The following is a 12377-nucleotide window of genomic DNA, read 5'->3' as shown; positions in this document are numbered from 1 at the left end:
TTTTGTGAAGCAGCTCTGGACACCACAGTTTTTGGGCCTCACTCACTGAAAAGACAGGTGTGCAGTAGGTCCTGTACCTACTGTGTGACAAGGGTACTGTGTGACACTTCATTAAGAGGTCCATAAACCCTTTTTTTCTCCACTATAAGTATTTTGAAATATTTCTTGCAGCATGCAATGCTTGAAATAGCATAAATGTAAATAGCTCAAACTTGGGGGATAGAAAGACTGGAAAGAACCATCAAGAAAATGCTATATACGTGTCTGTATGTGAATGTTGTAAAGGAGCTTGGGGGAAAAGCTGGGGACATCTGTTACCTGTAATGTTTTTATAGTCCAGCAATACTATATCTCTGCTTGTCCTAAAGCAACTTTACAGAGAAGGGGAAAAGGCAAAAAACTATAATAGAAAGTTATTTAAACTATTGGTTTCTGAGTTTGGCTGGTTTGGGTTTTCTTGCACTCAGAATTCTAGTACTGTCTGTTAAAAGTCCTGTTTATGACATTTGTTCATATGAAATGTCTTGCCCCAGTTGCTTGCAGAGTTGCTTCCAAAGATCATGATTAATAGTTCAGTCCTCATTATTGCAAATGTTATTTTTAAATAGTTATTCTGAGAACAAGAATTCCATTAATCAAAATAATAGATAATGAACAAATAAATGGCAACCTAATTTGTCTCGTTCATACATATGGAGATTATAATGCAAACAATCAAGGAACCATGGAGGCTGCTGTACTGGCATCTGAGTAATATGCATGTACTGTGTGTCTGTTACTTTAGGAACATTAGAGACAGGATTAGGAACTGTAGTTCTTGTCCCAACACTTGCTCCTTGCTAGGAAACTGCAGTGGTATCTGTGCTCCTTGCAGTTTACTTCAATGTTGTGCAATTTACCTGTCTCCAGCATATTAATATGTACACAAACTGGGTTTTTCCTGTTAACTGGGGAAAAGCCCTGGACGTTGCTATGAGAGCAGCTTTTGGCATGGAAGCTTTAGGTTTAACTTAAAGATCTGCTGTTTTTCTCTGAAAGTGAAGAAAGGCTACTTTTTAAAAGGGAAAACATTTTTATTTCAGGAAGAATTCAGTCCAACTCTCTATCAGCTGGTTCAAAATCCGACCATACCTTGGGACGGTGTGAGTACAGCGGGGTGAGCCCCGGGGTGGGTTTTGGCGCACAAAGCTCAGGTTCTGTTTGCCAGTGAAACTGGGAGCACAGATGTGCCTGGGAGGGGCCCAGACACCCACTACCTCCATCCCCTCTGCGCTGTTGTTGCAAGTGTGGGGAGAATGGATTGTCCTTTTCCTGGATCCCTTGTGCTGTGTGGTCTGTGACAGTGGGCACACTTTCACCGTCTTGCAGGCCGTCCATCCCAAAAAAGTGCCCCTACTTACATCCCTTTTTTCAGTTTCTGCCCAGGAAAAGTGGGGCAAGGTGCCTGCCCTCCCCTTCCCTCCCTTTCCTTTCCCTTCCCTTCCTCCCCTCCCTCCTCCCAGCCCTGCGATGCTCTGCCGTGCTCCCTTGTGTACGTGGAGCCGGTTCGATACGAGGCGTTCCAGTGATGAATGCCTCCTCCTGGAATTGTGGCTGTGTCTCTCAGGCATGATGCAGCCGCGCAAAAATGTAAAGCATCTTTCTTAGTTTACTGCGGGAAATTCAGCATCCAACTAAGGAAGTTTTATCACGTCTCTCATTCAGTTACTGTTTCCTACATTTCAAATATACTGCTGTCTGTACAGCAGCTTTTTTTTTCTTTAATTTTGTTGCAAATCTTTCCGACTTAAAACCAAACTTTGACTGGTAAATGTCATGAATCTCGGGCCAGGTTTAATTAGGAATTTTCTAAATCTATTAACAAAAGAGATGCACTTAATACATTATGTCAAGCAGAGCTGGGCTTTCTTTAGCTATTCCGAGGGCTGCCATAGGCACAGCTTGAAACTTGCTTGGATTTTACATGGGTGCCGTATTTTATGTTGCATTAATTTAAAATGGTCTGTTTCACTTCATCAAGACTTTAGCTTAAGGATAATGCATTTATGTAAGATTAATCTTGCCATGTTGTTTTAGGATCAGGATTGTAAACTGCATTGTTCCGACAGTGATGTTCTAAATGTCATTTTAAAGCTTTTCTTGGGAGCTGCAGGCTCCCACTTATTCATGATGTTATCTTTAATTTCACTTGATTTTAGAATATCCCTGCTATTTTTTTTTTTTTTTCAGTGTGGTAATTATTCATGAAAATTGTCTAAGAAAATAAAAGGAAGATGACAAGGGGGGGAAAAAAAGCCGCCTTAGCGTTTGACAGACCTGCACAAGAATTCGGTTTTTCTTCATTTAGCTGCCTCTGTGACCTCAAACTTCAGCCTTTGTAAAGCACTGATCTAGTTGTGAATCCCTTTTGGCTAGCACATAATTTCCACTTTTTGGAAGCCTCTTATTTCCCTCCTTGTTCTCAGCCTTCTCTAAACTGCTCCACCAGATGCTGTTACTTCTTATTCTAGTCCATCAGGGGCTTTATATGGGCCTGACACTCTTTGCTCTTGGTGGAGATGTTAAAAAAAAAGAAAAAAAAAAAGCCCCCAAAGTGTTCTCACGTGGTGGGTCAAGATGATCAAGCACATGATGCTAATAAAGCGTAACGAAGGCCGGCAGAACTTGCTGGAGGGTCATGCCTGGGGGAATGAGCTTTTCCCTGTGTTGTGCTTCTTGCAGGGGAGAGACCACGGCAGCGCAGAGGTCACCCACACGCTGCATCTCCGGAAGGGAACCTAGATCCCGGGTGGAGGAGCCCCGGCAGCCCCCCGCGCTCCAGAGCATCTCCCTGCCAGCCATCGCCGCACCCGGAGCCGCTGCGCCAGGCTGGGAGCAGAGCTCTGCCAGGAGGGGGGTGCCTCCGCGCTGTTAATCATCTTAAAATAAATGAAGATGCTACACAAGATATATATAAATTGACGTACTAATCAGTCCCATGGTTCCTTATTTCCTTTATAATAAACAGTGGAGTTGGCAAGCACTGTGGCGGCACAAGGCATCTATATTAATCAAGAGAAGTTTGAGACACTGGAAAAATTAAACTTTATGTGATTTGGACAGCATGAAGAAGTTAAGCACTGTAACAAAAACCTCCCTGATGCTCACAATGACTATTTGATACATTTGAAAAACAGCAGTGGATTCGAGGGCTGGAGAAGTATTAATTAATGAAACTGCCACTGCTTGTCATGCTGAAAAGCAAATTAAAAAAACCCACAAAAACAGCAACAGAGAGAGGAAGAATGGGGGGGTGCAGGGAAAAGGTGGCATTCGGTGCTGAGAAAGCAATGCTTGATGAAGGATTAAAGGGACTAAAGAGAAAGACCGTCATTCTGCAATGGTTTGTTTCATTACAGTTTGGGGACCACTTGCATTTCTAGTGCTCTTGCTCTTGACTGCTCACCATTAATAGTATGTGAATATGGAAATTGAAACACTTCCAGAGAAAAGCTTCTATTCTGCTTTGGAAAACAAAAGCTAGTTGAACACTAAGAAAAAAACCAGGCTTCTGTGTTTTACTCTCAGGACCTTTTTTTTTTTTTTTTGTAACAGGGCTACTTTCTTCAACCTGGTCACAAAGGAAGTCTTCACTTAATGAGAAATAAAAAGGAAAAAATAAAACATTCAGCTGTCTAACACCGCTGATCTGTCTGTTTAGAAGAGAAAAGGTGTCACTGAACGGATTCAGGCAGTCCTGGGGTCAGTGCTCTCTGCTCCTGCATTTGGTTCAGCAGACCAGCTGCCACTCCTCCTTAGGCCAACTGATGTTCTGGAGAGATGAGGAACTTCTTTTGTGGTGGCAGGTTAATGTCCATATAAATGTGTCATGTCTTGTACTTGGTGATCACTGGTGGTGTTAGAGAAAAAAAAAAAAAGAAAAAAAAAAGCTTTATATACCTCTTCTACAGTAAATCTTTAACTGCAAGTTTTCAAGGTGGGGTTGTGGCACATAACAGGTTGTTAAACCATGCAGTGTAAGCAATTAAAAATGTATTCCACAGATATAAATATTTTCTTTTCTTATTGCTGTGACACTATGTGTGATGGTAATATTTCTGAAAGTTTCAGATTTTGCACATATAATTTTATGCATTATCAAAAGTTACTGCTGCCTTGAAAGAAAATGTTCTGTGAAAATTTTTGCAAAAGCTTTACTAGTTTTGTTGGTTTTTTTTTTTTTTTAATTGTAACATTTTGTAAAGGCAGGAAATGAAGTTAAAAAAACATCTAGCATGCTAAATATATTTTTCAAAAAAGCAATAATTTTACATGTACAGAAATGATGCTAACCTTTAATACAGGTGAGACCACAGTTTACTTAATACCGTAATGGAATAGTGCTGTTTTTGTAGAAATGGGCTTCTGACAAAAGATTTGTTTAAAAAAAAAAAAAAAGCAGAAAAAACCTTAAAACGTGATCTTTCTGTTCTAACAGTTCTAACAGGTGGGTGGGGGGTTGCTTTTTTAAAAAGATCTAGTCAGTAATTTGGGCTGGATACTACTTGTTACTTGTTTAAAATTACTTGACAGGTTTTGTTACTTTGCAACACTTGCAACAATGCAAATTAACTTTCTTACCTATTTTTTTTAAACTAGATTTTCCTTATGCTATTACACGAGATGTAAACCAGAATTCTCTGTAAGTCTCGGGGTAGTTAGGAATGTCTGTGCAAGTACTTAAAAGTGACTGTAATTAACTGTTCTGTGAAGTTATTTTGAGGGAGGTCGCATAGACACATTCCATTGTACACCAAAAAAAAAAAGAAAAAGAAAAGAAAAAATTAAATATTTTGCTGTGTTTCTTAACGATTATCATTTTGGGTTTGCACTAGCTTTCTCTTTGTTTTTGATTTACTTTTTTTTTTATTTTATTTTTTCCTTTTGTTTTGTTGCTTTTCCGAGTCATATTTTCCATGAGAGAAAGCAATGGTGACAATTCAGGAATGCACAAAAGCTAGTTGCTTAACCTATTTGTTTGTGGTCTAGTTATTAAAAACTCTTCTATACCCAAAATGGCACAAAAGTGTAGTGTAATTTCTCTCTTTTTTTTTAATTGTATTTTTTTGGCAAGCTGAACTAGAAAATTTGAGTTAATATTTAGAGCCAGAACCTTCTTTCTGGAATTTTCTTCCCGAATCCTTGCCAGAGAAGCTAGTGCTGTCACTGCCATTACCAGGGTACTAATCAGCAAAGTTTACAATCATAATTTAGCTTCATGAAGAACAACAGTAGGGGAAATTAGTTTAAATAATTATATGCTGTGTATAGCACAGAAGTGAGATTTTCACTTAATTAAACAAGAAATAAGAGTGGGTGGGGGAAAACCAACCTTAAGGACCATCTGTTTTGGAAAGTGAATCCCACGATTTCTGGTTTTTTTCCTTTATCATTGTATTGTATTGATTTGTTATTTTAGTTAGACCATAGTATTTAAAATGAGTTGTGTTCTTATTTATTTAGTCAAGTGGGCTTTGATCAGCTCTTTTAAGCAACGTGATAAGTTTTTTTGGCATGACACACTCCTGTAAAGCCCTTTTATGACTGTTACAGGGACTTTCTACTACCTCTACCAATCTACTGTTTCTTCTTCTTAACAGGTTTTTATGGTGTTGCAAGTCTAATGTAACTTAGACAATAAAGGGTTTGATAATCTACGCTGCAGATTCTCAGTGTATCTGCCATCTCTCTCTCTCTTTCCCTCTCTCTCTGGTTTGTGTGTGGTTTATTTTAGCTAAAGTGTAGAAGATCTCTTTCATTATGGCTGAAGTAAAAGACCACCAGAGTATTTTTGTGTCCTGAATGTTGTACACTGACCGAAAGTCCAACTTGGAGAAACTTTCTCCATAGGGCTAATCAGCTACTACATTGCTACCATGCTGCATTCACGAAATTCATTCTGTCAGAAATGCTGTGTATAAATGCATGCATTCTGCAAAAAGCTAAGCCAGTTGGAAAGCCAAGACAGTTTTTAGGTTTGTATTTTAAAACCTCTTAAAAGTCCTTACTGATAAACCTTAGCATAAATTGCTGCCTCTGTCCTATTGAAGACCAGTCTTTTATGAAAACAGCTGGGCATTATCCCTTAGAAACACAGCATCTGCTGGTAGGTGCAAAAAGTGGTTTGCTGTTGACTGTAGGATACAAATCTCTCACTAGGGGGATTTTCAGGCACTGATATCCTGCAGGTTTCATGGTAATCCCCCAAAAAATGTGTTGCTGCATTCTCATGTGTTGGGGAGCTTTGTGGTGTCTTCGTTTATCCTACTGGAAGCATCAGAGCATGCATGAAGTTTTGGAGCCATCTTACAAAATCCTGTTATTCCAGTGGGTGTGCATCACCCCTGTTCACTCCTTCTCATGCCCAAGGAGTTTCTGACGAGGCCTGTGCTTGGTTTTGTTCTTCCTTGCTGTATTCCCATGCTGGGCTACCTCAGGTGTATCTCAGCAGCTCCACCAAGAACTGTCATAGGTGGGGATTTGTCCTTGAAAAACTTACCTGTCAGAAGACCTGGAACAAAGCAAGAGGTAACTTTTTCATTAGGTTCTTACTACATAAAATGCGTTGGATTATTGGGGGAAAGGTTGCATTTTATGACAAGTCAAATTTCCCAGCCTCTGTACAAGCTACAATTTTTAAGCCAGCAGTTCTGTGCAAAGCACTGAATTGCAGAGTCTTCTCCACTTGTGCTGTCTCCTTTATCTTTCTCTGTGTTTGAGAACCCCATACTTCAGGGCAGTTCAGTGTTCAGAGACAAAGCACAAGTGGATTCAGTGAGAGCTCACAGGTAAGGAACACCAGCCGGGTCCCACTGTTTAGAGGGTAATGCAAATGAAATGGAATTTTATGCATTGATACATAAAAAAACTTCAGTATTTTATTACAAATTACTGTTTCTGGAGCAGCAAGTGGTGTAAAGCAGTTCAAGATAATTGAAAGCATAGGCAAATATATCAATACAGGATTGGTATAAGCAAGTATTTCCAAACTGACCACCAGTTACTGGTCAAAGTAAGGGAAGCTTTTGCTAGTGAGAGAGGAAGGGGTATGTTGTGAGTAGGAAGCAGGCACAGACCAGGGGTTTGTGAACACCCAGCTCTGTGGGTTGCAATACTGCAGTGGATGTTGCTCACAGGGCCATAAGAAAGCCCAGAAAAGGTCAGTAAGGGGCTAAGTTTTGACCCTCTGAAACTGAAGTAGATGGAAAGTAGTCTGAGGAAGGCTGAAGCTGAGAACAGGACCAAGGAGAGGCCAGGAGTGGAGCAAGAAGTTCAGAGGAGAATCACCATTGAGTTAAAAAGTTGCCAAAAATGGCAGAGTCAACACTTTGAGAGATAAAAAGAATTTGGAGATGGAGCACAAACTCTGAAACCTAATCAGAAGTGTTGTGTGCCTGTTGCAGGGGGCTTCTGTTCAAATGAAAGAGAGGGGGAATGTGCAGACAGCTTCTGGGAAGATGGATTGGAAATTTCTGAAAATAAGCACATAATTTAATCTCAATGAATCATCTCATTCTGCAAAAATATTCTTGGGCTGAATGATGTGATAGAAAATAAGGGAATGCCTTTCTTGATCTCTGCTTTCTAGATTGATGAGTGAACCAGAGGTAGAACTATAATTACGAGTAGTTGAGGACTGAAGGGTCTCTCGGTATCTAAGGCATTCTGAGAAGCATATTGCTGCTCTTCTGGAAAAACAAGTGGACCGATTAGCCCCAAGCAGGAAAGGGGAAAAGAAGACAGGCAGAAAGGCTCAGTGTTTTAAGCAGATGCTGAACTGGAGCAATCCTTTGAGGATGCTAGAGGGTACATTCAGATAGCATTCTATAATACAGAATGTTTTAAGATGCCTTGTGGTATGTTGGATAAAAGAGCTGGAGGTGCTTAAAGCTGTTAAGAAAAAATGTCCAATATTAAAATGGCTTCAGACACTTGGCTCTTTTCTTTGTGAAATCCTTTGTATCTCAAATTTAAGTTGTTCATGTGAGATTGGTGCAGATGGCTTGATTTGTTTGTTCCTGTGTCATCAGGTGAGTTACTTGTCAGGAGTTTAGAAAATGTGAGTTACCCATGTTCCTTTTCTGTAAGTGAAAAGCTGTGCATGTCATCTCTCATCATCATCAACCCAAAGCACCACAGGAACCTCAGAAGGATTTTCTAAGCAGAGAAAAATGATTTATTTATCTTCTAAATATTCTTTGTTATGATATGACATAAAAGGGACACTGACCCTCCATTTCATCTTACTCCCAGAATTCAGCGGGTTTTTTTGGTTCTGTTTTTTTTTAGGGGGGCATTTTTCTGGGACAGGGCAGTGTTGTGCTTAGCCTGGGACAATTCACGAGCCATTAGTGGTTTCTGAGGTCTGGTTCTTCTGTGAGGGACTTCCCTCAGCGAAGGTAGGTCCTAAGCATTTCTTGCTTTTACCATGAGTTTCCACAAGAGTCATTCTGCTGCTGCAGGGACACTGGGTCTGGTCTCCCCTGTGGGAGCCAGCGGTGGGAGGTCACTGCCGTCACCTCACCCACAGAGGACCATGGACATAAAATGGTAGCCAGTTTGCTTTCCCAAATTTTTCTTCCTTGTGTTCCTCCTTCAGAGAACACAGATGTGGGTGGTTGCTTGCACCACAGAGGAGGTGACATCTCCAAAGCAGCAGCGGGGACGAGCACCTGGGAAGAGTTTCCTCTTTACAAGAAGTCCACATCAGGAGCTTGCCTAGTCCTGTCCCCTCTGCTGGGGTTTCCTACCTGCTTGTCCTGACAAATGGCAAATCAGCTGTGTGGCCATTTCTTCTGATAATGTGCAAAAGCCTGCTGTGGATATGGGAATGACTGGGCTTTCCAAAGATTTTTTTTTTTTTTTTTTCAAATACTGACAAGAGTAGAGAGTGTCTTTTTTAGGGAGTGTTTGGCTGCATTGTTAAGAGGGACAGGAGGAAGCTTAGTGTAGATGCAACATGAAGTACATTTTTTATCTCTAGATCTGTAGGTCTAGTGGCAGGTTCTAGGGGCTCTTTACAAAGAGAGATTTATGGAAATTAGCTAACAAGAAGGTGGAATTATGTGGAAATTTGCTCATGTCCTCAGTCTCTGAGGAGGAGGAATTGCTCACCATCCTTGTGCCTTGAGAGGGCAAGGCTGCCTGCTGCCACTGGCCCTGGGCTGGTACTTGGGTGGCTCTTGGGACCTGTACTTGCTGTTTCCCCAGCAGTGACACAAGTGCATGGCTCTTCTTGGGCTCCCTCCCCTGACCTCCTTGCTTCCCATCACACAGCCATAAATGGGCAAGTTCTGCTCTCTCACATCCCAAGAGCTACATCCACCAGGACAGAGGTCTGAAGGGAATTTGGGCTGGTCTCAGCCCTGCCATTGAAGAGGGTATCTTGGCACAGCTGTGTTCTGGGATTTTTTTTGCACCAGCCATGCAATGGGAGCAGCCCAGGATCCAGAAGCCCTGTGCTCCTTTAGCTGGAGAGGTTTTTCAGGCCTCTGGGTGAGCCTGAATGTGTTGAACAACTGAGAGTCTGGGCAGTATCTTCTGAAAAGGTTCACTGCAATTCTGTGTTCATCCTCTGCAGGTTAAGCTGTCCTCGCATTTGGCCAGGGGTCATCTCTGGTGGAATGAGAACCACAGGAACTTCCGGAGCTAGGTTGAATGAAAGTACTAGAATTAAATGCAGGCAGACCCTAGTGAAATTCCAGTTGAAAGGACAGGCAGTGAGCAAGTGTCAAAAATTACATGGGCCTTATTTTACTTGCTGCTGGCAAGGCTGCAGATTTACTTCACAACACCATTTCCTACACCACACCTTAAAGTGCTTTCAGGGTTAGAAACACATGGAATTCCCTACAGCGTTATATTCATTTTGTCTCCTCTGACAGCATATGATATGAGAAATCCCATGGCTTTTAAGGAGAGAGGCAAGTAGAAGGGGAATAGTCCAAGTGGCAGCAGTGTTACTCTCTTAAACTATTTTTCAGACCATGACATTTAAAGTATTTGGTAACTTGAGTTAATTCTCCTTTGCATTGATTCTGTTGAATAAACAGTGACTTTAAAATGAGGCACAGCTGGAGGCACCATTAAACCCACCTGAATTTTGCTTCTCAAGCTGTGTTTTCTGAGTATTTTGCAGAAAATGAGTCTTTGAGAGCTTTTAGGAAAAAAATAAACAAGCTCCTAAGTTTAGAGAAATCATTTTGACTGTAGACAGAATTGCAATGCTTCAGGAAGCTGAACTTGCAAGAAACAGACGAGTGGCTGAGGTAGCACAGAGAGAAGCACCAGAGCTCTAAACCTAGCTAGATGCTGTTATTACTGAGATTGGTTTGGTAAATTTGCTTCCAGGGAGTCCAGGTGCCTTGTAGGGCTTCCTCTGATAATTTTTCATGCCACTTTTGGCAGAATAATTTGTAAGATTACAGTTTCCTTCATTATATAAGGGGCCTTTTAGGTAGGTGTCCATCTCTGCTGGGCACTGAATGGCAAGAGACATTTCCTGATGCTAAAGCTGCATGTGGGCTGCCATGCAGAAGTGATGCTGCACCAGCCTCGGGGGAAAATTCCCCCTCTGACCACGGCACTTACCTGCTTGACAGCCTTTAAGCTGCCTGTGAGGCAAACGAGTTGCAGCTGGGACAATCGAGGTGCAGTGCACAGGGCACACACCCTGTGCTCTAAAGGTGTTTCCTACTGTGGGGATGGGTCTGGCACTCCTGGATTCGGCCAATCTAGTGCCATGTGTAGGCAGCCTGGCTAATCAGAGGACGTTGGACTGAGCGTCTGTGGAGATACAGGAACTTGACAGTCTTAACCCGCACAGGTAATGATGAGGGAAGGTTGATATTCAGCTGTTTCCTGGAGCATTTAATTGTTTTTAATTATTCTATCTGTGGGCCCGTGTCAGTTCTGTACCATTGGAAGGAGGCAATCTGTTTCTCAGAGGAGACTGAAAACCACTGGAGTTCTCTGTATCCATCACCAGCATGGAAAATGAGAAAGATGTCTTCTTCTTCCCACCTGCGTGTAGTTGGAGGAACTGCATTAACATCAGTGGGATTTTTGCATAGATGCATGGCTGAGGGTGAGGACAAGTTTGATCTCCAGTCAGAGATTCATGGGAACATGATACTTGCCTATTTACAGTTACTTTACACAGGGAAGGGGTTAGGACAGAGTTTGTAGGATGATGGCAAAATGATTCTATTCCACACTTGCATCTGGGGAAACTGTGACACTTGTGCTAAAGCAAAGCTCTAGTTAAACCAAGAGATTAGTGTGCAGTTGATGTCATACATTAGTGCATAATGTTTTAACTGAAGTTTCTTCTTTTGGAAAGAAAACCACTTAAAAAAGAACCCAAAACAATAAAACCCAACAAAAAACTTGAAATAAACTAGTTTCAGAAGATGGAGGTAAACAGATGTAGTTGTCCCAGTGAATCAATTGCGAATAAGCTATGAAAATTATACTTAATGTACTTTAAAAGATTTGGCTTTAGTATGGAAATGATACCAGCTGAAGGGAAAGCAATACTATCTACGTGGGAAAGTAGCATTGAAATATTCTTTCTGCCGCCTTTTGTCAATAAGAGAAGCTTGAATTATGCATTAGCAAGCTATAGAGTTATGGAAGATAATACAGCAAGGTTATGAACCCAGAACAAAAAAAGGGGAATCTAGGTTCAACTCAGTAATATATCACTTGGAACATATATAAATGGTTATAATGCTTTGCACATTATAAAGAGAGTAGTCACATATTTAAATGAGAACAGAGCCATTGCTTCAAGGTTTTTTTTCAAATATTAATTTGGGCATTGTAATTAGTTCTTCTTGGGAAGCCTTGCAATGTTCAGTATGTTTAGAGTTTTGTGGAATATTCTAGAAAATTACTCTAGCAGATGTACTTTAGATGTAGGATTCTTCATAAATATCAATTTGTATTCACATAAACGAAATTCTGAATCTGGCTGTGAACAGTCATCTTTTGAAATGGGAGCGATCTTCGGACAAAGATGGTCAAAGCATTACTAATTCTAAATATTTGGAGGATAAACCATAAGCGAAGAGTTATTCACAGCATTTTTTTTCATTATTAATGTTTTTATAATGTGCTTCTCTCCCTAAATTGACAAAAAGAAAGGGAAGCAAAATCCATTGGCTGCTCTATTTGCTGTCTGCTGATAGTTCTGAAATGGCTTGTTCCTTTAAAGCCTTTTTCCTGAGTGACATCCCAGCGCTGTCACCTGTTGGGTGCTGGTGCTTCTGCCAGTCTTGGTGTCCACCACAGCCCAACAGGGCTGTGTCCACCCCTGCCAGTGCAGCAGGGGGAAA

The 12377-nt window shown here is 41.1% G+C and overlaps 1 protein-coding gene across 4 annotated transcripts in view; it reads left to right on the top strand.

The window, feature by feature from the left end:
* ZNF516 (zinc finger protein 516) overlaps positions 1-5696 on the top strand; it is a 102111-nt gene extending 96415 nt beyond the window's left edge. For 3 of the 4 annotated variants that reach the window (XM_088061135.1, XM_014257232.2, XM_088061139.1), the window contains exons 6-7: positions 1083-1140; positions 2722-5696. In XM_088061135.1, coding sequence (XP_087917261.1) covers positions 1083-1140; positions 2722-2969 — 306 coding nt within the window. In that variant the 3' untranslated portion in view covers positions 2970-5696. The remainder of the gene's footprint in view (positions 1-1082; positions 1141-2721) is intronic. The other variant, XM_088061144.1, reaches the window with a different exon arrangement.
* The last annotated feature ends 6681 nt before the right edge of the window (positions 5697-12377 follow it).

This window comes from Pseudopodoces humilis, chromosome 1 (assembly GCF_049639895.1).
Source record: "Pseudopodoces humilis isolate 2021_Gansu_Grassland_sample_001 chromosome 1, ASM4963989v1, whole genome shotgun sequence".
Classification (NCBI taxonomy): Eukaryota; Metazoa; Chordata; class Aves; order Passeriformes; family Paridae; genus Pseudopodoces; species Pseudopodoces humilis.
Note: the sequence above shows the minus strand (reverse complement) of the source record. Positions and strands in the feature narration are given on the sequence as shown.